Raw genomic sequence first — 27435 nt, 5'->3', positions numbered from 1 at the left:
GGCCTTTTACCGTTCTCCCCATCACATATATAGGCAAAGGTACATGCCAACGTCTGCCTTGGAGAGTGACAGCGAAATCCTCCAAATATTGATACAGCTAAGAAATACTTTCATGTCCATTCAGGACAACAAATTTCAGGTAAAACAGCCAAACATTAATACAGGTTCCATTTCGGAAGTTACTTTCACAGCTGTGTCAACAATTTGTAAACTCTTCAGAATTTCATTAAACCCCTTTGTTCAAATTATACTCCCAAGATCAGATTTATTTTAATAGAGAACAGAATGAGTTAGAAACACATAAGCCCCCATGACAATATAGAAATCTCTCTCTCTCTCTCTCTATCTATCTATCTGTGTGTGTGTGTGTGTGTGTGTGTGTGTGCACGCGCTCATGTCTGTATACACATACATATAATGCTAATTTGACACATCAAATCAGATCCTTTGGACAGTATTAGGACAAAAAACTTATCTCTCTGTAACTATACAGGGAAGGGGACTTCTGTATCTCTTTCCAAGATTAAGTTGTTAAATCTTGCGTTTTTAAGGAGCCACTCTGGAACCCCATTAGTTAAACTTATAAGCAAGAAGCAGGTAGGTCGAGCACAATTTTAACGGAAAGAAATGGGGTAAGGAATGCCTGGAATTTTAATTTAATTCCAGTTTAATTTAAAAGCGATGAAATAAGAAGCAACCAGCTTGCTTCCTGCTAGGATCAGTTCTTGGTGCCGGAAGTGTTCTGGTGTAAATGCGTTACACGACCTGGAGGAGAGTTCTGCAAATGTGGCCGGCTCCCCGCTCTCCAACCCTCCTCCCTGACGCCCGAGGTCATACTTTACCCACGTTAGGATGAGCTGCTTGCTCTTTGAGGCAGTTTCTCAGAGGACTCCCCTGTGCGCCCCTGGGGGTCAGGCTATCGCCAGCATTTCCCCCAACCCCCGTACCCTCGCGCGAAAAACTTCGTTTTCCTGAAGACTTAGGTCTTTTGGGGCGAAGCCAAGGTTAATCTTCAGTGTCGGAAGAAGTGTCTGGCTGCTTTCAAACCTCAGTAACAGAAAAGGAAAGACACACAACAAAAGCAAAGATTGTCTCTTTTCTAAGCTCATTTGGGCAGAGCCAAGCATGGTGGCTCCGTGGCTTAGCTGGTTAAAGCGCCTGTCTAGTAAACAGGAGATCCTGGGTTCGAATCCCAGTGGGGCCTGTCGTAGTTTTCCTGCCTTCAAAGTATCCACAGAACCGTTACAGGGTAACCTTCAAGGTAATTTTCCCCGTTGGGACTTTCTCAAAAGTGTTTTATATGCGTCCGATGTAAAACCTCCTTGTTTACGAAAAAGAGGCAAAGAAAAATTTGGCCCGTTTTTTTTTTTTTTTTAGAATAAAGAAATTCTGAATTTCTTGTTTTTCTTACATTTTTTTTTCTTCCACTTGTTATATTTCTACAACTTGTACAAAAGGAACTACGGAAAGCAAATTTACAACTTGTACCATAGGCTGGGTCACTGGTGCAGATATCAACACCAAATTAAAACTACAAGCAACATCATAATCTCTAATCATTCTATTTGCTTTCCTGGGGAATCCTAAAGAGAGTCATTGCTACAATCTCCAGGTAATGTTTTTGGAAGGTCAGTCTTTGGAATAATTGATAAATCTGTTGCTGAGAAGGCTGTAGCATCTCTGAGAATTCATAGCAGACAGTAAGATTTGGCCACATAAAACAAGCTGTGGTTCGCTGTTTGAAAAGATTGCATTGTGATCAGAATTGTTTGGAAAAGAACAAACCAAAGCATCAACAAATATGTGTCAGCCAGACTTGAGAAAAGAAGCTGTCAGAGTAGCCTCCATTTGCTTATAGGGCCCCACTAGAACAAGCAGACCTGAAGTCTAGGAACGGTTGAGATGCCTTCTCCCAAACACTCCAAGAGGGAGAAAGAGAAATTGAGAAGTAGGAAAGAAGTCAGTTTTACTCTAAGCAGAAGTTCTCCACATAGAAACACAAGACCAGGCCGGTTGCAATGGCTCACGCCTGTAATCCTAGCACTTTGGGAGCCCGAGGCGGGTGGGTTGTCTGAGCGCAGGAGTTCGAGACCAGCCTGGGGAAGACAGTGAAACCCCGTCTCTACTAAAAATATAGCCGGGTGTGGCAGCGTGCGCACCTGTAATCCCAGCTACTCACGAAGCTGAGACAGGAGACTTGCCAGGCGAGGTGGCTCAGGCCTGTAATCCCTGCCCTTTGGGAGGCTGATGCAGGCAGATCATGAGGCCAGGAGATAGAGACCATCCTGGCCAACATGGTGAAACCCAGTCTCTACTAAAATACAAAAAATTGGCCGAACATGGTGGAGCCGGCCTGTAGTCTCAGCTACTCAGGAGGCTGAGGCAGGGGAGTCGCTTGAACTGGGGGGCAGAGGATGCCATGAGCCAAGATCGTGCCACTTCACTACAGCCTGGGTGACAGAGCAAGACTCGGTCTCAAAAAACAAAACAAAACAAAAACACAAGACCAAGGAAATGTAAGTTCACTGTAACTATTACCAACCCTCTCACCCATCCCCCGAGACATAGCCCACCTGGCACAGAAAGCTCCACTTCCCTGGCTTTTGCCTTCAGAACATATTCTTTTATGCAGATTTTCAAGGTTTGAGATATAATTTCCTGTTCTAGCGCTGGAGACAAAATGCACCAATACTTGGAGGAACAGCTCAGAAACAACTCTACTGTGATGGAGATTTTCTGCTCCCATTCTGCAGCTTAATTCCCCACTTTTCCGGATAAACATCAGGCAGCGATGGAAAGGCAGATCCTTTTTTTTTTTTTTTTTTTTTTTTTTCTCTAGAGCCTTCCATCTTCTGTTCTTTTTCTCTAGTCCCAGATACTAACTTCCTTCAAACCATGAGACAGGCTGGGTCACTGGTACAGATGTCAACACCAAATCGCTGCTTCCTCCCCTTCCCAAACCTGCCTCATCTCTGCTCTCCTGATCCATCAGCTTCAGAAATACCTTTATAGGATGCTTCTAGCCAAGTGGCCCCCAACAGATGCATGGTCTATACTACTAAGGTGGTGGTAGTGATACTGGCTACTGAAGCTATAGAATATTCCAGGTGATAAGTCTCATTATCTTTCCCAAAAGCCTATGTCTTCCCAGCTTTCCATATATGGACAAATTATGAAAATAATTTGGTGTAAAAGTGGAAATGGTTTGCAATCAGATGCTTGTTTGTCTAGTCAATGGCCCATTATTATGTGGCAGTTACCATGCTAATCACACACGGGTGAAGAGGCTGATGGGAGGGGAAAACAGTTACAGTGACATATAATACCATTGGGAGTACAGGGTGCTTAGAGCCACATTTGCTTGCTTATTTATGTATTTAGAGATGGAGTCTCACTCTGTTACCCAGGCTGGAGTGCAATGGTGAAATCTCAGCTCACTGTAACCTCTGCCTCTCGGGTTAAAGCAATTCTCTGCCTCAGCCTCCAGAGTAGCTGGGATTACAGGTGCCCACCACGCTCAGCTAATATTTGTACTTTTAGTAGACACGGATTTCACCATGTTGGCCAGGCAGGACTCAAACTCCTGACCTCAAGTGATCTGCCTGCCTCGGCTTCCCGAAGTGCTGGGATTACAGATGTGAGCCACCACACTTGGCCCCACTTTGCTTATTTATTAATTTTTATTTTATTTATTTATTTTTTTTAGGGACCGGGTCTGGCTCAGTTGCCCAGGCTGTGGTGCAGTAGCACAATCCTAACTCACTGCAGTCTTGAACTCGTGCCTCAAGCAATCCTCCTGTGTCAGCCTCCTGAGTAGCTAGGCCTACCAGTGTGTGTCACCACATCCAGGTGATTTTTGTGTTTTGTTTGTAGAGACAGGGTTTCATAATATTGTCTAGGGTGTTCTTGAACTCCCAGTGTCCAGCCATACTCTGGCCTAGGTCTTCCAAAGTGTTGGGATTACAGGCATGGGCCACTGCGCAGGCCTGCAGCTACATTGGGGAACAAGCCTGTCTGTGTGGGGCTGGATGCAGTGGACCACCTCTGTAATCTCAGCACTTTGGAATGCCAAGGTGAGAAGATCACTTGAAGCCAGTAGCTCAACACCAGCTTGGGCAACATAGTCTGTAGCGAGACCCCGTCTCTACATAAAATAAAAGAAATTAATCTGGCATAATGGTGTGTACCTGCAGCCCTAGCTACTCGGGAGGCTGAGGCGGAAGGATCTCTTGAGCCTAGGCGGTCGAGACTGAAAAAAACAAAACAAAATAGAAAACAAACAAACAAAAATCCTGATTGGACAAAGGTGAAAGGAAGACTTCATGGAAAAAGTGACACCCCAACTGAGCCATGAGGGAGATGTAGAACTTATCAAGGCCAGAGGGTAGACGTGGGGAAGGAGTGGAATAGATGCTCTGGGCAAACGGAAGAATGTGTAACTAAAAGTGAGGAAGAGAATTTTTTTTTTTTTTTTTTTTTTTGAGACGGAGTTTCACTCTTGTTACCCAGGCTGGAGTGCAATGGCGCCATCTCGGCTCACCGCAACCTCCGCCTCCTGGGTTCAGGCAATTCTCCTGCCTCAGCCTTCTGAGTACGTCGGATTACAGGCAGGTGCCACCATGCCCAGCTACTTTTTTGTATTTTTAGTAGAGACGGGGTTTCACCATGTTGACCAGGATGGTCTCGATCTCTTGACCCTGTGATCCACCCGCCTCGGCCTCCCAAAGTGCTGGGATTACAGGCTTGAGCCACCGCGCCCGGCGAGGAAGAGAATTTTTTTAAAAAATTAAAAATTAGCCAAGTGTGGTTGTACGCACCTGTAGTCCCAGCTACTCACGTGATCGAGGTGGGAGGAGTGCTTGAACCCAGAAGATCGAGGCTGCAGTGAGCCCTGGTCGCGCCGCTGCACTCCAGCTTAGGTGACAGCGAGACCTTATCTCAGGGTGTTTCCAGATGGGATCATCATTTGAATCAGGGACTCAGTCAAGTAGATTGTCCTCCCCGGTATGGTCGGTATGGTCGAGCATCCTCCCATTCGTCGAAGGCTTTAATAGAACAAAGGGTAAGGAAGGAGGAATTCACCTCTTCTCCCCCAACTCAGTCGTCTCCTTTTTTAACTCCCGCTCTTGGACTGGGGTTTACATTGCTGATTCCCAGGGCTTTCAGGCCTTCAGACCCAGACTAAATTATACCACCTGCTTTTTTGGGGCTCCAGCTAGCAGACGGCAGGCTGCGGGACTTCTCAGCCTCCATAATTGTGTGAGCCAATTTATTATGGTAAATTACTGTCTCTCTCTCAACAGACAGACATAGATAGACAGATAGATACATAGATAGCTAGATAGACTATTAGTTTGGTATTTCTGAAGGACCCTGACTAATACAAGCAGGTACTCAATTATGAAAAGAAAAAGACAACGTATCAGGCATTTATCATTTGCCAGGCACTCTTCTAAGGTTTTTGTATATTCCAAGTTATGCAATCCTTACTGCATAGTTATGAGGAAAGGTGTAATTCTTCGCTCCATTGTAAATAGAAGGGCCTGAATTGAATTCAACCAATCTCTTGGCCTTCCAAGCACCTCTACGTGTTTTTTCTACTACCCTAGGGGGTGCACCTATTTGCCATTTCCTCCTTTATCTTAGGGTGCCACCTCTGAAGGAGGAACTCAAAGCCGTGTTTGATCAGAATGTCAGGGTAGGCAGAAATGGAGTGAGTATGTGGAGTGAATACTTGGGCAATAAGGGGAAACTTTGTGATTTTCTAGCCTTGCTGATGATGACCTTTCTAACACACATCAATTCATTTTCCTTTCAGTGCATCCATGAATCTTTTTGTGAATTTTGAGAATTTTGGGAGAGAAAGAGGGCAGGAAATTTTTGAATATAAATGATCATAAAACAGATTCACTCTGTATTCTGCTTTGGTAACTTGTTAATTGGACTGAATTTCTTTTTTAAAAAGGAATGATGAGGAGAAAATTCCAGTCATCTGAGATTTCTGGTTAATTGGGGCTTTGCAGTACATTACAAGCTCAAAATAGAAACGCTGCCTATTCATGTTTGTAACTATAGCTATTAATGCTCAAGAGGATCAGGCCAGACACCAGGAAACTTGAATTTGAGGAATATTCTGGAGATGTCGTTAAACATGAACTTTGGTGTGTCTGCATCATCCTCCCTGGGTCCCAGGTCCTGTTCTGTACTGCAAAATTAGTAGATTGTCAGATCTCATGACCTGCAATGTGTTCCTGCTGTATCTCAAGGAAAATCTTACACAGCCTCGTAACTGAAAGTGTAGGAAGATGTTCACTGATGGAACCCTTATTTGTAGTGGCAAAGCATTGAACCCAGTCTGAGAACCATCCTTGGGAGAGTAGGTGACTTCACATTGCAGACCTCGATGCGGCAATTAAAACAATTGGTTTAGATGCGCACACAGCAACATAGCTCAAAACTGCGGTGCCAATGGAATAAGAATGAGATCGATGATACAGTGTCACTTATGTAAATTAAAAACACATTCACCTAAACCAATCATACCTGTTCTACAAAAGCATATTTTGTAGAACAAACGGAAGAAACGGATGCATTTTCCAGTGATTTCTTACTGGGGAATGAGACTGAGGAAAGGGGATTAGAAGGAAATCTGTAACTAAATAAAAAGGAGCTCTGCAGTAATGATAATGAGCTGAAGAATAACCTGCATTTAACTCTGCGTGTGAATGAGGGAGAGGGAAAGAACTAGAGACAAAGGAGAAACAGAGAAAGGAGATGAGATTTCAAAACACCGGTAGGTTCTGAAATTATTTTCTGAGTACAGAGTACTTTCTGCTGTCCTTGGAGTGGCTAATGAAAACAAAGAGAACTCCCTTCACTCTCTCCCCAGGTGCTTTGCCCTTGCTGTGCCCTCTGCGTGTCTCCTGAATATGTGTGTGTAACATCCCTCATTTCATTCAGGTTTCTGCTCAAATGATGTCTCTAAACACTGTCTGTAAAAGGGCGCCCCAGAACTTTCATTCCAGAACTCGGAACATTTATTTAAAAAAAAAAAAAAAAGAAAGGCCATGCCACAAAGAACAGGTAGGAAAATGTAGCATAGCTCGCGATTTGGGAGCGAGAAAAAGCATCAACTGTCAGGAGTGGGATTCGAACCCACGCCTCCAGGGGAGACTGCGACCTGAACGCAGCGCCTTAGACCGCTCGGCCATCCTGACCAGCTCGTCGCCGTGTTCGCTCAGAGCTTACTTCTCTCTGCACCTGAACGCTGCTAGTTCCCCGCCCACCCCGCCCGGCTTGTTTCTCTTTTTCTCAGGATAGGGGCATTTCCATGTTAAAACCTAAGCCGCCGCTCCGCGAACGGCCTCGGACGGCGACCTGGGGTTGACGCGCTGCACAGGACCGGGTTGCCGCGGCCACAGAGCAGCGTCTCCCCTGTGAACCCCGAGTCGCTCCCAGGTGAAACCCCGTTTCTACTAAATTGCGCAGTTTTCCCAAAAGAAAAGTAGTGCAGGGTGAAGGGTCAGAAAGTAGAAAAGCGGGATTGGGATTGGGGTGCTCTTTGACAGACGGTGATGAGAGACATCATTCGAGCAGAAACCTGAATAATGAAATGAGGGGTGTTACACACACATATTCAGGGGACACGCAGAGGGCACAGCAAGGGCAAAGAACCGGGGGAGCAGCAAAAGCCTTTTGTGTCTGGAGAGCAAGTATAAGAGAATGAAAGACACGAGATTGCAGAAATAGCCAAGGCCAGATAGTGTTAGTAGGGCCTGCATTTAATCCTGACTGCATTGGGAAGTCATTGGAGAATTTTAATAACACAATCTGATTTGTCTTTATTTATTATTTATTTTTTATGTTTTCGGCAGGTGAGTTGTTAACTGCTTAGCGGATTCCAGCTTCCATGGCCACCGTCCTGCTTGACTTGTCTTTCAAAACAATACTCTGGGCAGGGTGTGGTGGCTCACACCTGTAATCCCAGCACGCTGGACACTTTGGAAGCCCTAGAAGGGCAGATCACTTGAGCTCAGGGGTTTGAGACCATCCTGAGCAACATAGGAAGACCCTGTCTCCGGAAAAAAAAAAATAGCCACCTGTGGTCCCAGATACTCAGGACGCTGAGGTGGGAGTCTAGAGCCCAGGAGGTGGAGGCGGAGGTTGCAGTGAGACAAGATCCCACCACTGCACTCCAGCCTGGGCGACAGAGCGAGCCTCTATTTCTTTTTCTTTCTTTCTTTTTTTGAGACAGTGTCTCATTCTGTCACCAGACTGGAGTGCAGTGGTGCAATCCTATAAGCTGAGCTAAATTTTGTATTTTTAGTAGAGACAGGGTTTCATCATGTTGGCCAGGCTGGTCTCCATCTCTTGACCTCGTTATCCACCCGCCTCGGTCTCCCAAAGTGTTGGGATTACAGGCCTGACGGTGAGACTCTATTTCAAAACAAAACACCACAACAAAACAAAACAATACTCTGGTCATTGTGGGTAGCTGACCATAGAGGCAAGGATTGAAGAAGATGCTATATCGAAAATCCAGGTAAGAAATGATGATGGCTCAGTCAGTGGTAAAGCAGGAAAGAAGTGCTCACATAGCTATCCAAGAGCTCCTTTAAGTATTTTTAAAAGAAGTTTGAACTGCATTTTCTTTTTTAGTTTCTTAAAGTACAATTTGGATACAAATAAACAGTTTAGAAGCAGGGATAAATAATATTCCCCTCCCAGGAGCAGAATGTGGGATGAGCAGTGTGGACTAGGTAGTGTTTGAGGAGGGGTCAAGGAGAGGAGGACACTGGGTACAGGGGATCCATTAAATGATGGAGGAAGAAGTTATTTTTGGCTGCTTCTCCAGGTGCAATCCCTTGGTTCAGTAGAAGGTGGCACGCTAAATTGCTTTTTTCTTCTCCTGTCTTTCCCTATGCCTAAAAGTCTCTTGAGCCAATGGATTCTACGTTGGTGATAACTCTAAAGAGTTTTCTGAAGCTCCAGCCCCCTAGATTAACTTAATCTCTCCTCCTACCCAATTGCGATTTTGCTCAGTAAATGACATCTTGAACACCTATGGCAAGGACACTTGCCCTTGGATACTTACTTGCCCAGATTCCATGTGCCTTTAACCAAGTCACATTACGTATCTTGACTTCAGTTTCCTCATCTCTGAAAGGAGGGGACAGGAGTAAATGTCAAAAGTCACCCTAAAGTTTCATTACGTTTTTCTTTCAGCTCCTTCCCAGAGTAAAACCGCTATGATCTCCTGATTTACAAGCCTGTATGTAGGCTTATTTTTTTTATTTTGTGACAGAGTTTCACTCTTGTTGCCCCAGGCTAGAGTGCAACAACACGATCTTGGCTCACTGCAACCTCTGCCTCCTGGGTTCAAGCAATTTTCCTGCTTCAGGCTCCCAAGTAGCTGGGATTACAGGCACGCACCACCATGCCCGGCTACTTTTTGTATTTTTAGTAGAGAGGGGGTTTCACCATGTTGGTCAGGCTGCTTTCAAACTTGACCTCAGGTAATCCACCTGCCTCGGCCTCCCAAAGTGCTGGGATTACAGACGTGAGCCACCATGACGACCACAGGTTTATTTTAAAATAATCTTGTAATACACCTATGGAAATGTAATTATACAAGCATTGTTACATGACTATTAAACCTAAGTCAGTAGGAAGACACTAAAACCAGAATGAAGACATAAATGGATGTGGGGCCTGAGAGGGACAATGACAGAAAGTGGGCAATGGAGTAGATGGTGGTTCACGTTTTGCTGAAATTATAGTAAATGTGATAACAGACTTGTTTGGTGTTCAGAATTTTTGCCTAAGAGAGAATGATTAGTTCTCCCTTTTTCATAATTCTCTGTCAGGGTTGCAGGTAGGTAGAAAATTTATTTTTTAGCTTAATCATGAGATAAACAGGCAGGCACGTCTTATGTGCCATGGTGGAAGACAGCAGAGGGTGGGATGTGCTAAACACTTTTAAACAATCAGATCTCATAATTACTCACTCATTCACTATAACAAAAATAGCACTGGCTGGGTGTGGTGGCTCACACCTATAATCCCAACACAAGGGAGGCAGATCACCTGAGCTTAGGAGTTCAAGACCAGCCTGGCTAAGAAGGTGAAACCCTGTCTCAACTAAAAATACCAAAAAAATTCGTCCGGCATGGTAGCTCATGCCTGTAGTCCCAGCTACTCTGGAGGATGAAGGAGGAGAATCGCTTGAACCTGGGAGGTGGAGGTTGCAGGGAGCTGAGATCGCACCACTCACTGCACTCCAGCCTGGGTGATAGAGCGAGACTCCACCTCCAAAAAAATAAAAAATAGCACTGAGGGGATGCTGCAAAACCATTCATGAGAAACTGCCCCTATGAGCTAATTACCTCCCACCAGGACGCACCTCCAACGTTAGGGATTACAACTGAATATGGGATTTGGGTGGGGACACAGACCCAAACTGTATCAAATAATTTCCAAAGATCACCCACCCCATTTTTTCTTTTAATTATAAGGCATTACCATCAAAGATGTCCCAAATATTTTCTCCTCTTGGAAAAGTACTGTTAATTTAAAGAGGTGGCTTCACTTACACCATTGCCCAGGTTACCTTTACAGTAGTAGAAATGGGGTCACCGCTCAAACAAGGGCACAGGGTAGGTAGCCACTGGCACGGTGGCCTTTCAGTAGGTAGTTGCTCCCTTATGAGGCATCAGCTCCCATGTGCACCTGCCCTGGTGAGCCCACTGCTGTCGGGCCTAGAGACGGGTCTTAGACCACATTCAATGGCAAAAGCTTTGGACGGCTGCATTCCCATGCCGGTTTCTTTCCCTATGTTTTATTTTGTTTCAGTTGGGATAAAAAAAGAAAGGTGCAGACGCTGCTTTCAGCAGTCAGATAGACTTATTTATTAGGTAAAGACAATGAGCAATATCTACCCTGGAGACTGGAGAATATGATGGAAACGGAAGGTGTGAGCCTAGAGTCCACTGGCAAGAAAAGCCACGTGTATACAGGAACATGCTCAGGGACAAATACGGAGGTGCAATCAGTCCAGCTGTGCTGAGCACAATGATGTAGCATTCAGGGGACCCCGAGGAGAGGCAGCATGTAGGAGAGCCAGATGGGGTGAAAGGTGGCAAGGAGTGGAACTGGAGGCGGTTGAAGCTAACCGAAGGTGTGTGTAAGGGGTTCGGGCATTGGGATGAAGGCTGAGGGGGCATAAGGCTGAGATGGTGGCTGATCAAGTGATGGTGTCACTGAAGAATGATTCCTAGGAATGCCTTTGAAATGCAGAGATCTGTATCAAAAAGAAGAGGGCAACTGGAAACTTGCGGAGTCAACAGACTGAGGGTGGAATGACCTCCAGGCAAGGGAGCAACAGGAGGGTGCGGGGAAAGGAAAGGGACACAGGGACAGCTGTGCAAACAGCTTTTGAGTTTTGTCAGAAATTCGTCTATCACACTTCTGCCTGACCCTTCATCCCTGCTCGTCTGTTCCTCTCTGCTCCCCCTTTTCCACAGCTTAGCACCCATAGAAGTAGGGCCAGTCTCTTCTATCCTCTAGGATATGGCTTAGAAAGTTTGAGACACAGGCTGTAAAAACTCCGTGGGTGGGTGTTCATCATGTTCATCACTTCCCTGCATCAAGTTTCCTCCAAGGTCCTCTGCGGGACTTCAGCCTAACACTGTCCTTCCGATGCACATTTTGAGTTTTCCACTTGCCTAAAGCCCGTTTTTCCACATATCCTTATCCTGGATACCAAGACATTTCAACCACAGCCCCAAGCTAACCTGACGCCATCTCAATCCCTAAACTGTCCTTTGAGTTTGCTCCAAGTAGTTTACTATAGGTTCTATCCTTAAGGGATGAGGAGAACACTGGAAGCACTTTGAGTCATCTACCCCTCCATCCCCCGAATATTGGTACAGAAACAGATTAGGAAGGTGCAATCCTCTTCCTCTATAGCAGCAGCAAGACAACCTTCACAGGATTAATTCACCACCACCCAACAGGAAGAAACAGGCTGGGTGAAGCTGGCAGGGGAAGCTTCAGAAGACTGCGGAGGAGAGGGGTTAGAAGAGCAAAGGAAAACAGATGAGCTGGGATTTTTTTTAAGATGTCCCTTGGCTGGGCTGGGTAGGGATGAGCTTAGAATGCAGAGTGTCTGCATCCCCGGAGGCAGAGTCCTCCCCCATGGGGGACAACGGGATCTCCTTAGAAAGCTCCGGAGCATTAGCAATGACTGTGACCCCTTCAGGCCCATCGGCAACTGGGCAGATGGTCAGGGGCTTTTTACCACAGGACCACAGGCAAAAGAAGGGCCGGAGTGGGCCGGAGAAAGAGACATTGTCGAAAGTGTAGATATGAGAGCCATCATTCATACTGTAGAAGGAGATGTCTCCTGATTCATAGTCCAGGAAAATCCCAACCTGGCGGGGGTGGCCTGCCAATGGCAGAGGGGTCCGGAGAGGGGTGAGGGCCCAGTACCCATTTCCATACAACTCCACAGCCCAGAACCCATTCTCAGGAGTCATGGGGTCGAACCCTTTCTTCATCACGTTCTCCCTGCACACGCCGATGGCCCAGTCAGTCCTGTCTCCCACCTCCACCTCCCAGTAATGCCTTCCTGACGTGAAGGCCTCCCGGCCCAACACACAGGGCCAGGAGTCAAATCTCTCTGGTTTCTCAGGCAATTTCTGATGTGAATCTTCTAGTCGAACAGATTTTGAGTCCTCATAAATGAAGAGGTGGGGATGGGCTGTGTCTGGGTCCAGAGTCACATCAACTGCAGAGAGATCAACAGCAGATCTGACATCAGTGAACGTTACAGATTGCAGGACTATCTTTCCTTTCCCAAGAAACAGAGCACTGTTGTTGGAGTTGATAGGACTCCTGGAGGTAGGGGATGTTTGGTCTGCTCAGGGGTCTACACTGACCAGCAGCCAGAGGGTGATGTAAGGGCTGATTGTGCCTAGAGCCTAAAGGAACCCTGCCGGAAGGGGATTTCTCCTGGCCATCTTCTGAGGGTTCTCTACGTGACTCACAGAAACTGTTGAGGCCACTCGTCATCACCGTTTCCCTTCCTGTCCTCATCACTAAACTGTGTTAGTGATACACTGGCAAGTATCATAGCACTTTGAATTCCTAGGAGATAGAGCCCCAGAAGTTCAGAGCCACTGACCTGCATGCAACGTAGCCTTTTTCCATTCTGCAACAAAAGAGAAAGATAGTCACTGACAGGCTATGTAATAAGAGAGAAAAAGCTCTGTGGGTGAAATAACGACAAGAAGACAGAACTTACTGAGTTCTTCCAAGAGTTTCTCTGAAAAACAAACAAAAATGTCTCAGTGGTTTTCCACAGTAGACACAAAGGAGGGGACAAAACTTGCGTGCGAAACACACAAAGGAGGACCTGTTTGATTCATATTGAAACACTGCCAATAAATCAAGAACAGGGATTTTGTTTTGCTTTGTTTTCAAAGAATGATGCAGGAAGTTCCTACATGCTGGAACTGGCTTGGGATCAGATCTTTTTTTTCTTTTTTTCTTTTTTTGAGATGGAATCTCTCTCTGTCGCCCAGTCTGGATGGAGTGCAGTGGTGCAATCTTGGCTCACTGTAACCTCTGCCTCCCAGATTCAAGCAATTCCCCTGCCTCAGCCTCCTGAGTAGATGGACTACAGGTGCGCATCACCACCCTGGCTAATTTTTTAATATTTTTAGTAGAGACGGGGATTCACCATGTTGTCCAGTCTAATCTTGAACTCCTGACCTCATGTGATCCACCTACCTTGGCCTCCCAAAGTGCTGGGATTACAGGCATAAGCCACTGTGCCCAGCTTCACATCTTTAATAATAAGATTGGTAGCAGGGCGTGGTGGCTCACACCTGTAATCCCAGCACTTTGGGAGACCGAGGTGGGCAGACCACAAAGTTAGGAGTTGGGAGACCAGCCTGGCCAACATAGTGAAACTCCATCTCTACCAAAAATACAAAACATTAGCCGGGCGAGGTGGTGGGCGCCTGTAATCCCAGCTACGTGGGAGGCTGAGGTAGGAGAATCGCTTGATCCTGGGAGGTGGAGGTTGCAGTGAGCTGAGATGGCGCCACTGCACTCCAGCCAGGTGACAGTATGAAACTCAGTCTCAAAAACATAAATAAATAAAAAATAAGATTGGTGCTGGGTAACTGAGGTAAAAGTCGGAGTAGGGTCTGAGGGTGGGTAGTGAGTAAACAACAGGTCAGATATCTTGATTAGACTCTGCCTATGCCCTCTGTGCTTCTTCATACTGGATATCTGTGACTTCAGGAGCCTTATGATTCCTTCTAATTTTCAGATTTCTAGAATCAAGTATCTTCTTTTTTATCTTTCACCCAGGCTAGAGCGCAATGGTGCAATCTTGGTTCACTGCAACCTCCACCTCCCGGATTCAAGTGATTCTCCTGCTCAACCTCCCAAGTAGCTGGGATTACAGGCACCCACTACCATGCTCTGCTAATTTTTGTATTTTTAGTAGAGATGGGGTTTCACCATGTTGGCCAGACTGATTTCGAACTCCTGACCTCAGGTGATCCACTCACCTTGGCCTCCCAAAGTGCTGGGATTACAGGCTTGAGCCACCACGCCCAGCCTCGAGTATCTTCCTGTCATCCTAAAGGACTTGGGTCCAGCCTGCCTCTGAAGCACTTCTGACATGCAGTCCTTGTAGATACTATGATTTACCTTTAGAGCTGAATTCATTCTTCTCTCTGGATCTTTCCTTGTATAGTCTCCAAGTGAAAAATATGGACCCAATGGTGAGAAGTCCCAGAACCATCAGGATGACAGCCACAGCTGCTATCCAGGGAGTTAGCTTTGGGAGAGAGGAAGCTAAAACAAAATCCCCAAGAAGGACATTAGTTGAGAAACTCTGAGCAAGTCCACCTTCTCTCCAGATTCCAAAGGAGGGCAGAAGAGGTGATAGCCTGGACCCCTCTCATCCCTTGTAGAGCAAAAAATAGTCACTCCTGTGTCACTCTAAACTTTTCAGGAAAAAAATGACTTTGAGCTGGAGATGCCAGAGAAAGAGAGAAATGAAGAGTCATTTTGGGACAGGACCTGTGAAATAATAAATATAATGGACCAATTTATGTCATTATGGAAATTCCTCCTTAACTATCAGTGCAGAATGGGAACCAAGAGGTTGAAGGAGTTAAATAAAGGAGAGTTGTGCCTCTGTATGTAACAGAATGGGACTCACTGACCAAAGAATAAGGAAAGCTTCCTGCCTAAACCAGAGACAGTATCTGGGGAATAATGAGAGGATTTGCCACCCTGAGGACCCTGGAAACCTAGACAGAGCTCTAGCATGGGATGGGAGGGAGAAGTGGTTATAGGTGGAAATGGCAAAAGTAGAAAAATAACTTAGTCTTTTTGTTTATTTGAGGAGAGAAGGCTCTGGATCAGGAAAGCCTCCAGCGACAAAGCTTCTCTTCTCACTGAGATCTCCTAAAATGGAAAATCTGGAATTTGGCTGGGCTTGTAATCCCAGCACTTTGGGAAGCTGAGGCAGGCAGATTGCTTGAGTCCAGATTGCTCAAGACCAGCCTGAGGGACCTGGTGAAACCCCGTCTTTGGTAAAAATACAAAAAATTAGCTGGGCATGGTGATGTACATCTATAGTCCCGGCTACTCTGGAGGCTGAGGCAGGAGAATCGTTTGAACCTGAGAAGCGGAAGTTGCTATGAGCTGAGATCATTCTGCCGCTACACTCCAGCTTGGGCAACATAGCAAGACTCTGTCTAAAAAATAAATAAATAAATAATCTGAAATGTGAGATCCCAGTAGGTTCGTATCTTCAGAATTTTTATTTTAAAAAATATATATATATTTTTTTGAGACGGAGTTTCGCTCTTGTTAGCCAGGCTGGAGTGCAATGGCGCGATCTCGGCTCACCGCAACCTCCGCCTCCTGGGTTCAGGCAATTCTCCTGCCTCAGCCTCCTGAGTAGCTGGGATTACAGGCACGCGCCACCATGCCCAGCTAATTTTTTGTATTTTTTAGTAGAGACGGGGTTTCACCATGTTGACCAGGATGGTCTCGATCTCTCGACCTCGTGATCCACCCGCCTCAGCCTCCCAAAGTGCTGGGATTACAAGCTTGAGCCACCGCGCCCAGCCAAAAAAAAATTTTTTTAAAGACAGGGTTTCACCATGTTGGTCAGGCTGGTCTTGAACTCCCGACCTCAGGTGATCCACCCGCCTTGGCCTCCAAACTGCTTGGATTACAGACATGAGGCACCACGCCCAGCCATTTTTTTTGAGATGGTGTCTCGCTCTGTCGCCCAGGCTGGAGTGCAGTGGTTCCATTTTGGCTCACTGCAACCTCCACCTTCAGGTTCAAGCAATTCTCCCGCCTTAGCCTTCCAAGTAGCTGGGATTACAGGTGCCCACTACCACGCCTGGCTGATTTTTGTATTTTCAGTAGAGACGGGATTTCACCATGTTGGTCAGGCTGGTTTCAAACTCCTGACCTCGTGATCTGCCTGCCTTGGCCTCCCGAAGTGCTGGGATTACAGGCATGAGCCGCCATGCCCGGCCTAAGAAATTCTAATAAAGTTGGTGGGGCTCCCTCAAGTCAGTGGACAAGATCGTAGGTGGGGAAAGCAGACAACTCTGCCATGAGGTCGCATCTGGGCAGGTGTCCCAGGTGGTGTGGCTCTGAAGCTGTGTCAACATAGGAGTTCAGCATTGGTTTCACTAACCTGGTATGGATATCTCTACTTCCTTCTCCTGGCCGAGAAGGAGATTCTGGATGCAGCAGGACACATTTTTCACAGAAGTGTCTCTGATGATCACCGAAGCAGCCACAGTGAACAAACCTTCTTCATCAGGATTCCTGGACTCTGATGTAGATGGAAACTTCTCTCCCTTGGAATTTCTCCACTGCACCTGGGGCTCTGGGTACCATCCCACCGAGGTGCACTCCAGCTGGATTTCTCCATTCTCTTGAACTTGCATAGTGATGTGAGGGTCAGAGCCCACAGCTATGGAGAAAGAATCTGAACTTAATGTTTTAGTGGATACCTGTTGGGAGCCTTATAACTGTAGAGATACACAGTTTGAGAAAGAGAGAGAGAGAGAAAGGCACAAGTGGACTGGTAGTGGGAGGAACTAATCTCCACATTTCTTTTTTTTTTTTTTTTTTTTTTTTTTTTTTTTTTGAGACGGAGTTTCGCTCTTGTTACCCAGGCTGGAGTGCAATGGCACAATCTCGGCTCACCGCAACCTCCGCCTCCTGGGTTCAGGCAATTCTCCTGCCTCAGCCTCCTGAGTAGCTGGGATTACAGGTACGTGCCACCATGCCCAGCTAATTTTTTTGTATTTTTAGTAGAGACGGGGTTTCACCATGTTGACCAGGATGGTCTCGATCTCTCGACCTTGTGATCCACCCGCCTCGGCCTCCCAAAGTGCCGGGATTACAGGCTTGAGCCACCGCGCCCGGCCTAATCTCCACATTTCAATACACAAGGAAACTGAGGACCAGGCACAGTGGTTTATGCCTGCAATGTCAGCACTTTGGGAGGCCAAGGCAGGATTGCTTGAGTCCAAGAAGATCCAGACCAGCCTGGGCAACCTAACGAGACCCCAACTCCTCCGGCATGGTGGTTCATGCCTGTATTCCTAGCTACCTGGAAGGCTGAGGCAGGAGGACTGCTTGAGTTCAGCAGTTCAAGGGTGTGGTGACCTGTGATGGCAACACTGTACTCCAGCCTGGGTGACAGAGTCAGATGCTGTTTTTATAAAAAAATTTTTTTAAGGAAATGGAAGTACCAATAAAAGGAATTTCATATACCTTATCAGAAAGGGATGCCTTGTTGGGATCAAGCCTTTGAAATGTTTGAAACAGTTTGGTGGGCAGACATGAGGGTGCTTGTCCAGGCAGCAAGAACACTAAGAGCAGTAACTCAGAGGCTGGTTAGTGGTCTAGGCTGAGAGTCCCAGAGCTGGCCGATAGCTCTGTGGTTGAAAGCACTATGAGAAAGCTTTGGTGGGGAGGAGGAGAACTAAGACTGGGTATTAAAGGATGAACAGAGGATTATCCTTGAGGATTGGAAGTTCTTTGCCCTGAGATTATAGTTGACAATTTAAGCTTCCTTTTTTTTTTTTTTTTTTCGAGACAGGGTTTCACCATGTTGGCCAGACTGGTCTCAAACTTCTGACCTCAGGTGATCCGCCTGCCTCAGCCTCCCAAAGTGCTGGGATTACAGGCGTGAGCCACCGCACCCACTCACTTGAGACCACTTAAGTGAATCAGAAATTCTCTTAAGTGGTCTCAACTTCATCTTTTTTCACAAAACTGTGGTCTAATGTGAGTAAACATACTGTTTTTCCTGTATGTTCAGCCTACTTTTTTCTCTAATTCCACATGGTACACAAAAACACTGAGCTGACTAGAAGAGTTCTTAAGGACATTTCCACAACCACGGGTTGAAATCCATAGTCCAAGAATGTATGTATATATATGAGAATGTATATTCTTTTCATGGAAGGAGTTGCCACTTGCAGGAGATTCTCAGCGGTGTCTGTCACTCATAAAAGGTGACAAATTTTATGCCATCAAATCTCCAGGTTTTTACCTTTAAGATAACTTCTCCCCTAAAGAGAAAATGTCGAAATTTGAATTGTACATGATGCTGTAACAGCAGGGACCCTATTGTGAAGCAGAGGGACCCACATTTCATCCAAGTATCTTTCAAAGTTCATGTTTACCTGAATATATACCTATGTATATCGATATTATATAAAATATGTATATATGATGTATTTATATGAGAAAGGCAATTTGTTCGTATATTATATGTTTTAGATCAGTTTAAGGCACAGTATAGTATCTAATAAGTCTATAATGTGTTTTTATTTTGACACCGAGCCTTACTCTGTTGACAGGCTGTAGTGCAGTGGTGCGATCTCAGCTTACTGCAACCTCTGCCTCCCGGATTCAAGTGATTATCCTGCCTCAGTCTGCAGAGTAGCTGGGACTACAGGCATGTGCCACCACATCCAGCTAATTTTTGTATTTTTACTGGAGACGGGGTTTCCCCATGTTGGCCAAGATGGTCTTTATCTCCTGACCTCGTGATCCACCTGCCTTGGCCTCCCAAAGTGTTGGGATTACAGGTTTGAGCCACTGCACTCAGCCTCTATAATGTTTTTAAAATTGGCAAGGTTATTTCTCATGTGTTGTCTAATTTTATTTTATTCTTTTTTTTTTTTTTTTTTTTGAGACGAGTCTCACTCTGTTGGAGTGCAGTGGCACAATCTCGGCTCACTGCAACTTCCACCTCCCAGGTTCAAGAGATTTTCTCTGAGTAGCTGGGATTACAGGCATGACCCAGCTAAGTTTTTAATAGAGATCGGGTTTTGCCATGTTGGCCAGTCTTGAATATCCCGATCTCAAGTGATCCACTCCAAAATGCTAGGATTACACGTGTGAGCCACCACACCCCACCTTTATTTTTTGTTTTGAAGACAGAGTTTCGCTCTATTGTCCCGGCTGGAGTGCAGTGGCAGCCATCAGCTCACTGTAACCTTGAACTTCTTGGCTCAGGAACTTCTGCCTCTGCTTCCCAAAGCGCTTGGATTATAGGAGCAAGCCACTGCTCCCAGCCTATTTTATTCTTGAAAAATCATCTTAGATAAAAACTTCCTCAGTTTTTTTTTTTTTTTTGAAACGGAGTTTTGCTCTTGTTACCCAGGTTGGAATGCAATGGCGCGATCTCGCCTCACCGCAACCTCCGCCTCCTGGGTTCAGGCAATTCTCCTGCCTCAGCCTCCTGAGTAGCTGGGATTACAGGCACGTGCCACCATGCCCAGCTAATTTTTTGTATTTTTAATAGAGACGGGGTTTCACCATGTTGACCAGGATGGTCTCGATCTCTCAACCTCATGATCCACCTGCCTCGGCCTCCCAAAGTGCTGGGATTACAGGCTTGAGCCACCGCGCCCGGCCACTTCCTCAGTTTTACAGTAAAACTCAGAACTCATTTGCTTGATGTCATTCACTAGGAAGTGAGAAAGTCAGACCTAAACGCATATTTTTCTCCTAAAAGCGTATTATTTTCAATCCCTTTGAATTCTGGCTTAAAACAAAAACGAAAACAAGAGCAGAATCTTTTCTGTATGAATCAGGAATGTGACAAAGGACCATGCTCTCTAAACTTAGGATGTCAGTCCTTAGAAACTAATCCATGAAGCAGCCTTAAAGTGTGTGGTATGCTCACCAGAGCCATCAAGTGTGTAGTGGTGAAAAATACGATTTTGCCGGGCATGGTGGCTCATGCCTGTGATCCCAGTACTTTGGGAGGCAGAGGCAGGCAGATCACCTGAGGTCTGGAGTTCGAGACTAGCCTGACCAACATGGAGAACATCCGTCTCTACTAAAAATACAAAATTAGCTGGGCATGGTGGTGCATGCCTGTAATCCCAGCTACTTGGGAGGCTGAGACAGGAAAATTGCTTGAACCTGGGAGGCAGAGGTTGAGGTGAGCCGAGATTGTCCCATTGCACTCCAGCCTCGGCAACAAGAACAAAACTTCATCTCAAAAAAAGGAAAAAAAAAAAGAAAAAAGAAAAGTACTCACAATTTAAATGTACAATTCTGGGACTCGATGAAGTAAATTATGGCGTACGGGTATAAAAAGCATGTTACATAGCTTTTCCATGTATTATTTCATGAGGAAATGCCTACCCTATTATAGAAAAAGGGTTGGAGATAATTGAAATAAAGTTCTACATAAAGACATTGCACTGCTCTCTCCATGTTCCACTCAAAACCCTTTCCCAGTGATCTCCTACCGTAGGCCCTCAGTACTTTGTAGCTGTGGAGTCCTAATCAGGAGAAAGCAAAGAGGTGAGGCAGATAAGCTACAAGTCGTCCTTTTTCTTCACGGTCCAGGACACAGTCCTTCCGTGCAGATAACTCACAGTCTCCCTTGCTGGGTCCAGCTACCACCAAACACCTGCAAGTTAGCTCACGGCCACTTTTGCCTTACAGGCACTGCACAAAGCCCTCTTCTACGGACAGCATAAAAACCATTCTATATTCTCCAGCCAGCCTTTGTTTTCTGGCAGTCAGCTTCTCTTTTGCTGATCCTGCCCTTCGCCTCTTCGCGAAGTAGTTTCATACTTTTAAAAGTAAATCTGTCTTTTTTTAATCTATCTTGGTAAATTCTTTCTCCCACCGCGCCTCCGGCCCAGATAGTTGTCCCTCCCCAGCGACACCAACCTGAAAGAGGTGTTGAGAATGAGTCTGATGGTTTCCAAAGTAACTGATCTACACAAAAGTATACACAGCAGGCGAGTCGCGACCCGTCTACTCACCAGCCACCTGCAGACGCACCAGGGCTTCTTGGTAGCTTCCGTCCTCCCTGAAAAAGCATGTGTATTCCCCGTCGTCGGAGACCCTGACGCTGCGGATCCGCAAGGCCACGCGCCCCTCGGCGAGGCCGTCCTGCACCAGCGCGGCGCGCCCACGGTACTCAGGCATCTGCTCGGCCTCCTGCTCACGCCCGTCCCTGTACACCAGCACGGCCGGCGACACCGTCCTCCGGAACCAGCGCACCTCCAGGGACTCGGCGCTCGCGTTCGGGGACAGGCGGCAGGGCAGCTCGGCGTCCTCACCCACCGCGGCCAGGATGGGCTCTGGGGGTCCAATCACGTCAAAGGGAACTGCCGAAAAAACGAGCGGGGTCAGCCAGGACGTGCAGGTGGGAGCTGCGGACAAACACGGGCCAGGTTCCCGCCAAAGCGCAGTGCCCTGCGCTCTCTCACTCCTTTGACAGCTGAGGTTGTCTGGATCCAGTGGAGGCCTCCAGGGAGAGCCGAGTGAGACTGTTTATTTTACATTTATAGAGATGTATCCATTATGCAGGTCAGAGAGAGAGAGAGACCTACCTGAATCCAGCTGGGGCAGCTGGAGGAGAATGAGGGTGAGCAGACATCTGGGGAAGCCGCAGTTTGGGAAACCTGCCATCTCCGATCTTTCTGGGGCAGCAAGATAACTGGTGTGAGCCCCTCGGGAGCTTCAGCCTAGGAGACAAATGCACAGGAGGCAACTATTGGCTCTGGCAACGTTCTGCTTTCCAAAGTCCTCTTGCGGTGCTTTCCAGCAGGGAGCGTTCTGGTCATCTGCACCTGAAACCTCCTCTCAGCCTCCTTCCCTAGTGTGGATTTTCAGTCGACACTGCGGTCATCACCTTTCCACCCACCACCCTAACTCCAACACCTTAGGAGAAGGTTGCTGTGAGGCGTCACACTCATTAGTTGGCTGCATATAAGATGAACAAATCTTGAAATCACTGCGCTAAAAAAAAGTCTTCTTTCAAATACAAGAATCTGGTATTTGCTTTTGGCAATGATAATAAAGGTAAGGGGAAAGAGGAGAAATGGAGTCCAAGGAAATGAATTGGAGAAGGAGAAAACGTGGGAAGAGGTGGATCAAGAAGAAGGAGCGGAATCAAGCAAAAGGGATTGAAGACTAGCGGGCCTAGGACAAGGGAAAGGAGCTGGAGGGAGAGAACTGTGTTCTGCCCTCCTGGCTGCTCGCTTGCTCAGGGAGCTGAGAGTAACCACACATACTGACCTGGGTGATCTGGGAGAAAAAGGCTCAAGAGGCCACTGCTACCAAGTGAGAAAGCTGGTTGTGGCCCCAGGGGCAAAAGTTAAAAGGAAAAGGAAGAGGGAAGTGCTCTCAGGAAAGCCTGGTATCTTCACTTTAAGAAAGAAATGTTTTTTTTTTTTTTTTTTTTTTTTTTTTGAGACGGAGTTTCGCTCTTGTTACCCAGGCCGGAGTGCAATGGCGCGATCTCGGCTCACCGCAACCTCCGCCTCCTGGGTTCAGGCAATTCTCCTGCCTCAGCCTCCTGAGTAGCTGGGATTACAGGCACGCGCCACCATGCCCAGCTAATTTTTTGTATTTTTAGTAGAGACAGGGTTTCGCCATGTTGACCGGGATGGTCTCGATCTCTTGACCTTGTGATCCACCCGCCTCGGCCTCCCAAAGTGCTGGGATTACAGGCTTGAGCCACCGCGCCCGGCCTAAGAAAAGGTTTTCAGAGAGAGGCGAACCTGGGTTTGCGGTCTTCAGCTCAGAAATCAATGAGCTGGACTAAATGAAAGGGGAAGAAGAGAAAGAAAGAAGAGAGGCAAGAAAACACACAAATGAAATGTGAGAGCTTCAGCCAGTTATTTTCTCTCCCCAAGCCTCAGTTCTCTGATCTCTAAAGCGGTAATATATATTGATCATGCCTTCGTTGGGTGACTTAAATGAGATTAAGCAGGTAAAGTGCTTAGCCCATAGTAGGAACTCAGCAGATGATAAACTGTTATTATCGTTTCTGTGGGTTGAAAAATGAAAGCCCAGGGGCCAAGGTAGCAGTAGCCTCTGGCTATAGCTCTTTTCGTTATTGGGGCATCCACTGAAAGTGCTGTGTCTGTTGGCACAATTCCATTAAATGCCAGTCTTAAGGGTAGGCTGTGAATGGGGTAGCTGATGAAGTGTAATTCTGTTTACAGGGCCCCAAAGTTGCCTCCCTGACAGTTATTTCTCTTGAGGCAACTCATCATGAGGCCTACTATTCCTTATTTTATACTAAACCTACCTCTCATTGTTATGAAAACATTAAAAAATATAGAAAAATATTTTTATTAAATGGAAGTCACACTAATCTACAAACTAATGATAGCCTCAATTCACATTTTGCCGTATTTCCTTCCAAGATTTATTTTATGCTTATGTATGTCATAAAAATAATTAATTAGACTTTTTGTGTAGCGCAAAACATTGCTAATAGTTATATAATTGCCATGGTTGTGGGACATTTGAATTTTATTTTTAAAAATTTTATTTATTTATTTATTTTGAGACGAAGTCTTGCTCTGTCACCAGGCTGGAGTGCAGTGATGCGATCTCGGCTCACTGCAACCTCTGCCTCCTGGGTTCAAGTGATTCTCCTGCCTCAGCCTCCTGAGTAGCTGGGACTACAGGCGCACACCACCACGCCCAACTAATTTTTGTATTTTTTAGTAGAGATGGGGGTTTCACCATTTTGGCCAGGATGGTCTGGATCTTGTGACCCCCTGATCTGCCAGCCTTGGCCTCCCAAAGTGCTGGGATTACAAGTGTAAGCCACTGCACCCTGCTTTTTTTCCTATTATAAATAATACACTTTATATATGTCTTTATTTACAAGTTGGAAAAACTGTTTGATAATTTTTCAGAAATAGAGTCATCAGATCAAATGATGAGCATATTCCTTTTTTTTTTTTTTTTTTTTGAGAGTCTCAGTCTGTTGCCCAGGCTGGAGTGCAGCGGCAAGATCTTGGCTCACTGCAACCTCCGCCTCCTGGCTTCAAGGGATTCTCCTCCTAACTCAGCCTCCTTAGTAGCTGGGACTACAGGCATGCCACCATGCCCAGCTAATTTTTGTATTTTAGTGGAAATAGCGTTTCATCATGTTGGCCAGGCTGGTCTCAAACCTCTGATCTCAAGTGATCTGCCTGCCTTTGCCTCCCAAATTGCTGAGATTACAGGCATGAGCCACTGTGTCTGGCCTGGTATGAGCATATTTCTAAAGTCCCTTCCTGAAACGTTGAACCCATCACACCTTCAATGGCTCACACCTGTAATCCCAGCACTTTGGGAGGCCAAGGTGGGCGGATAACAAGATCAAGAGTTCAAGACTATCTTGGCCAGCATGGTGAAACCCCGTCTCTACTAAAAATTAAAAAATGAGCTAAGCATGGTGGCACTCGCCTGTAGTCCCAGCTACTGGGAAGGCTGAGGCAGGAGAATTGTTTGAACCTGGGAGAGGGAGGTTGCAGTGAGCTGAGATTGTGCCACTGCACTCCAGCCTGACAACAGAGCGAGACAAAAAAGAAAAAAAAAAAAGTGCCCTCACCTAATCCCTGTTAGCAATGAGAGTTGTCATTTCACATCTTTACAATTGGGATGGGTCAAGTTAGTCAAATTATTTTCTTATGCCTTCATGTGATAGTGAGCCTGGATATTTTTTATGTGTTAATTTGACATTTAATATTTAATACATTCTAGATATCAGCTTTTCAGGCCAGTTGCCCATTGTTTTCAAGACTGGTACTGATGCTAGTTCTTAGCAATCTGTATAAACTTTTTTTTTTTTTTTTTGAGACGGAGTTTCGCTCGTTACCCAGGCTGGAGTGCAATGGTGCGATCTCGGCTCACCGCAACCTCCGCCTCCTGGGTTCAGGCAATTCTCCTGCCTCAGCCTCCTGAGTAGCTGGGATTACAGGCACGCGCCACCACGCCCAGCTAGTTTTTTGTATTTTTAGTAGAGACGGGGTTTCACCATGTTGACCAGGATGGTCTTGATCTCTCGACCTTGTGATCCACCCGCCTCGGCCTCCCAAAGTGCTGGGATTACAGGCTTGAGCCACCGCGCCTGGCCCCGTATAAACTTTTAACAACTGAAAAATACTAATCCTGGGCCAGGCATGATGGCACACACCTGTAATCCCAGCACTTTGGGAGGCAGAAGAGAGTGGATCACAAGGTCAGGAGAAGGAGACCATTCTGGCTAACACAGTGAAACCCCATCTTTACTAAAAATAAAAAAATTAGCTGGGCTTGGTAGCGCATGCCTGTTATCCCAGCTACTCGGGAGGCTGAGGCAGGAGAATCTCTTCAACCCGGGAAGGGGAGGTTACAGTGAACCAAGATTGCTCCACTGCACTGCAGCCGGGGTGACGGAGCAAGACCAAGACTCCATCACACACACAGACACACACACACACACACACCCTGTATTATATTTGTAACAAACATTCTTCCCAGTTTTGTTATTTATCTTTGAGTTGGAATTATTATTAAGACAAAACACAATTACTCCAGTTTACCCACCAGACAGCCAGGAGAATGACCTTTCCCAAATGCAAATCTGATTATACTGCTTTTTGCTTAAAAATCCTTCAAGGCTGGCCGGGCACGGTGGCTCAAGCCTGTAATCCCAGCACTTTGGGAGGCCGAGGCGGGTGGATCACAAGGTCAAGAGATTGAAACCATCCTGGTCAACATGGTGAAACACCGTCTCTACTAAAAATACAAAAAATTAGCTGGGCATGGTGGTGTGTGCCTGTAATCCCAGCTACTCAGGAGGCTGAGGCAGGAGAATTGCCTGAACCCAGGAGGTGGAGGTGGCGGTGAGCCGAGATCGCGCCATTGCACTCCAGCCTGGGTAACAAGAGCAAAACTCTGTCTCAAAAAAAAAAAAATCCTTCAAGGTCTCCCTAGTGACTTCAGCATCCAATTTAGGCACCTTAATCTGGTTACGAGTATGCTATAGGTCTAGCTTGATCTGGTCAAGAAAATACTCTGGCAGTCTCCCTGCCTCCTTCCATGGGCCTTTTCTCCCTTCCTTTTCTCCTTCCCTGCCTGCCCACCCACAGGCTGATCTGGAATGGGTGTGGTTACCTCCACCCACAATGCCTCTCAGGCCTCCAGATAGCAGAGCTTGTCTTCCCTCTTCCAGAATATTCTGTGCCCTCTTTTTTTTTTTTTTTTTTGAGATGGAGTCTCCCTCTGTTGCCCAGGCATGATCTTGGCTCACTGCAACCTCTGACTCGCAGGTTCAAGTGTTTCTTCTGCCTCAGCCTCCCGAGTAGCTGGGACTACAGGCATGCCCCACCACACCTGGCTAATTTTTGTATTTCTGATAGAGGTGGGGTTTCTCCATGTTGGCCAGGCTGGTCTTGAACTCCTGACCTCAAGTGATCCACTGGCCTTGGCCTCCCAAATTGCTGGGATTACAGGCATGTGCCACTGCGCCCGGCCTGTTCCCTCTTACCTTTATGATGAACTCCTATTCTTCCCTGAAAAGCTTGTGTAAGGGCTGCACCTTCTGCAGTGTCTTCCAGACACGGCATCAAGCAGATACAACCTCACTTCTAGGGCTTCTTCTGAACAGCCTTTTTCCCCTCCAAGGGAAGTAGACTTTCCTGGAAGATGGGCCAGGTGTATCCTGTGACACTTGGTCCCTTTCTCATGGCACACACCTGATCTGAGCCCTAGTTTCAGAAGCAGACGTGTTTATTGTCATCTTTTGTTTCCAAGTTTATCTTCCTCTCTTAAACTGAGCTTTCCCAGTTCTTACTCCCTGCCTTCTCATCAGCATGTAGACTGAAACAGAACTTGTGGCTTCATTCAGACCCACCATTTTTTAGCCTTCCTAGTTTGAAAGGTTCCTGTCCCATTTTCCCCTTCATGCTTAACTTTCCGATCATATCATCTATAACCTATTTCCCCTTCCTCATCTCACTTCTTTTGTCAGCCCATTTCAATGAGACTTTTGTCTCATGCTTTATATTTTCATGAGATTGTTTTTGAGGGGCGGGGAGAAGAGCTTTTACTTGCAATTAAGGG

The 27435-nt window shown here is 46.3% G+C and overlaps 1 protein-coding gene and 2 non-coding genes across 4 annotated transcripts in view; 1 reads left to right on the top strand and 2 right to left on the bottom strand.

Moving 5' to 3' along the window:
* Positions 1–1130: 1130 nt before the first annotated feature.
* On the top strand, positions 1131–1204 carry TRNAT-AGU (transfer RNA threonine (anticodon AGU)). Its single transcript has one exon. It is a non-coding gene; the product is annotated as a tRNA-Thr (tRNA).
* A 5930-nt stretch (positions 1205–7134) lies between these two features.
* On the bottom strand, positions 7135–7217 carry TRNAL-CAG (transfer RNA leucine (anticodon CAG)). Its single transcript has one exon. It is a non-coding gene; the product is annotated as a tRNA-Leu (tRNA).
* Positions 7218–10281: 3064 nt separating this feature from the next.
* BTN1A1 (butyrophilin subfamily 1 member A1) overlaps positions 10282–27435 on the bottom strand; it is a 22544-nt gene continuing 5390 nt past the window's right edge. For both annotated transcript variants that reach the window (XM_010337982.3, XM_074398558.1), the window contains 7 exons: positions 21936–22070; positions 21363–21710; positions 16745–17026; positions 14725–14871; positions 13304–13324; positions 13184–13210; positions 10282–12787 (listed from right to left, as the gene is read on the bottom strand). In XM_010337982.3, the coding sequence (XP_010336284.2) occupies positions 12114–12787; positions 13184–13210; positions 13304–13324; positions 14725–14871; positions 16745–17026; positions 21363–21710; positions 21936–22014 (1578 nt within the window). In that variant the 5' untranslated portion in view covers positions 22015–22070 and the 3' untranslated portion in view covers positions 10282–12113. The remainder of the gene's footprint in view (positions 12788–13183; positions 13211–13303; positions 13325–14724; positions 14872–16744; positions 17027–21362; positions 21711–21935; positions 22071–27435) is intronic.

Source organism: Saimiri boliviensis, chromosome 4, assembly GCF_048565385.1.
Source record: "Saimiri boliviensis isolate mSaiBol1 chromosome 4, mSaiBol1.pri, whole genome shotgun sequence".
Classification (NCBI taxonomy): domain Eukaryota; kingdom Metazoa; phylum Chordata; class Mammalia; order Primates; family Cebidae; genus Saimiri; species Saimiri boliviensis.
This window is presented reverse-complemented; position numbering and strand designations above follow the sequence as displayed.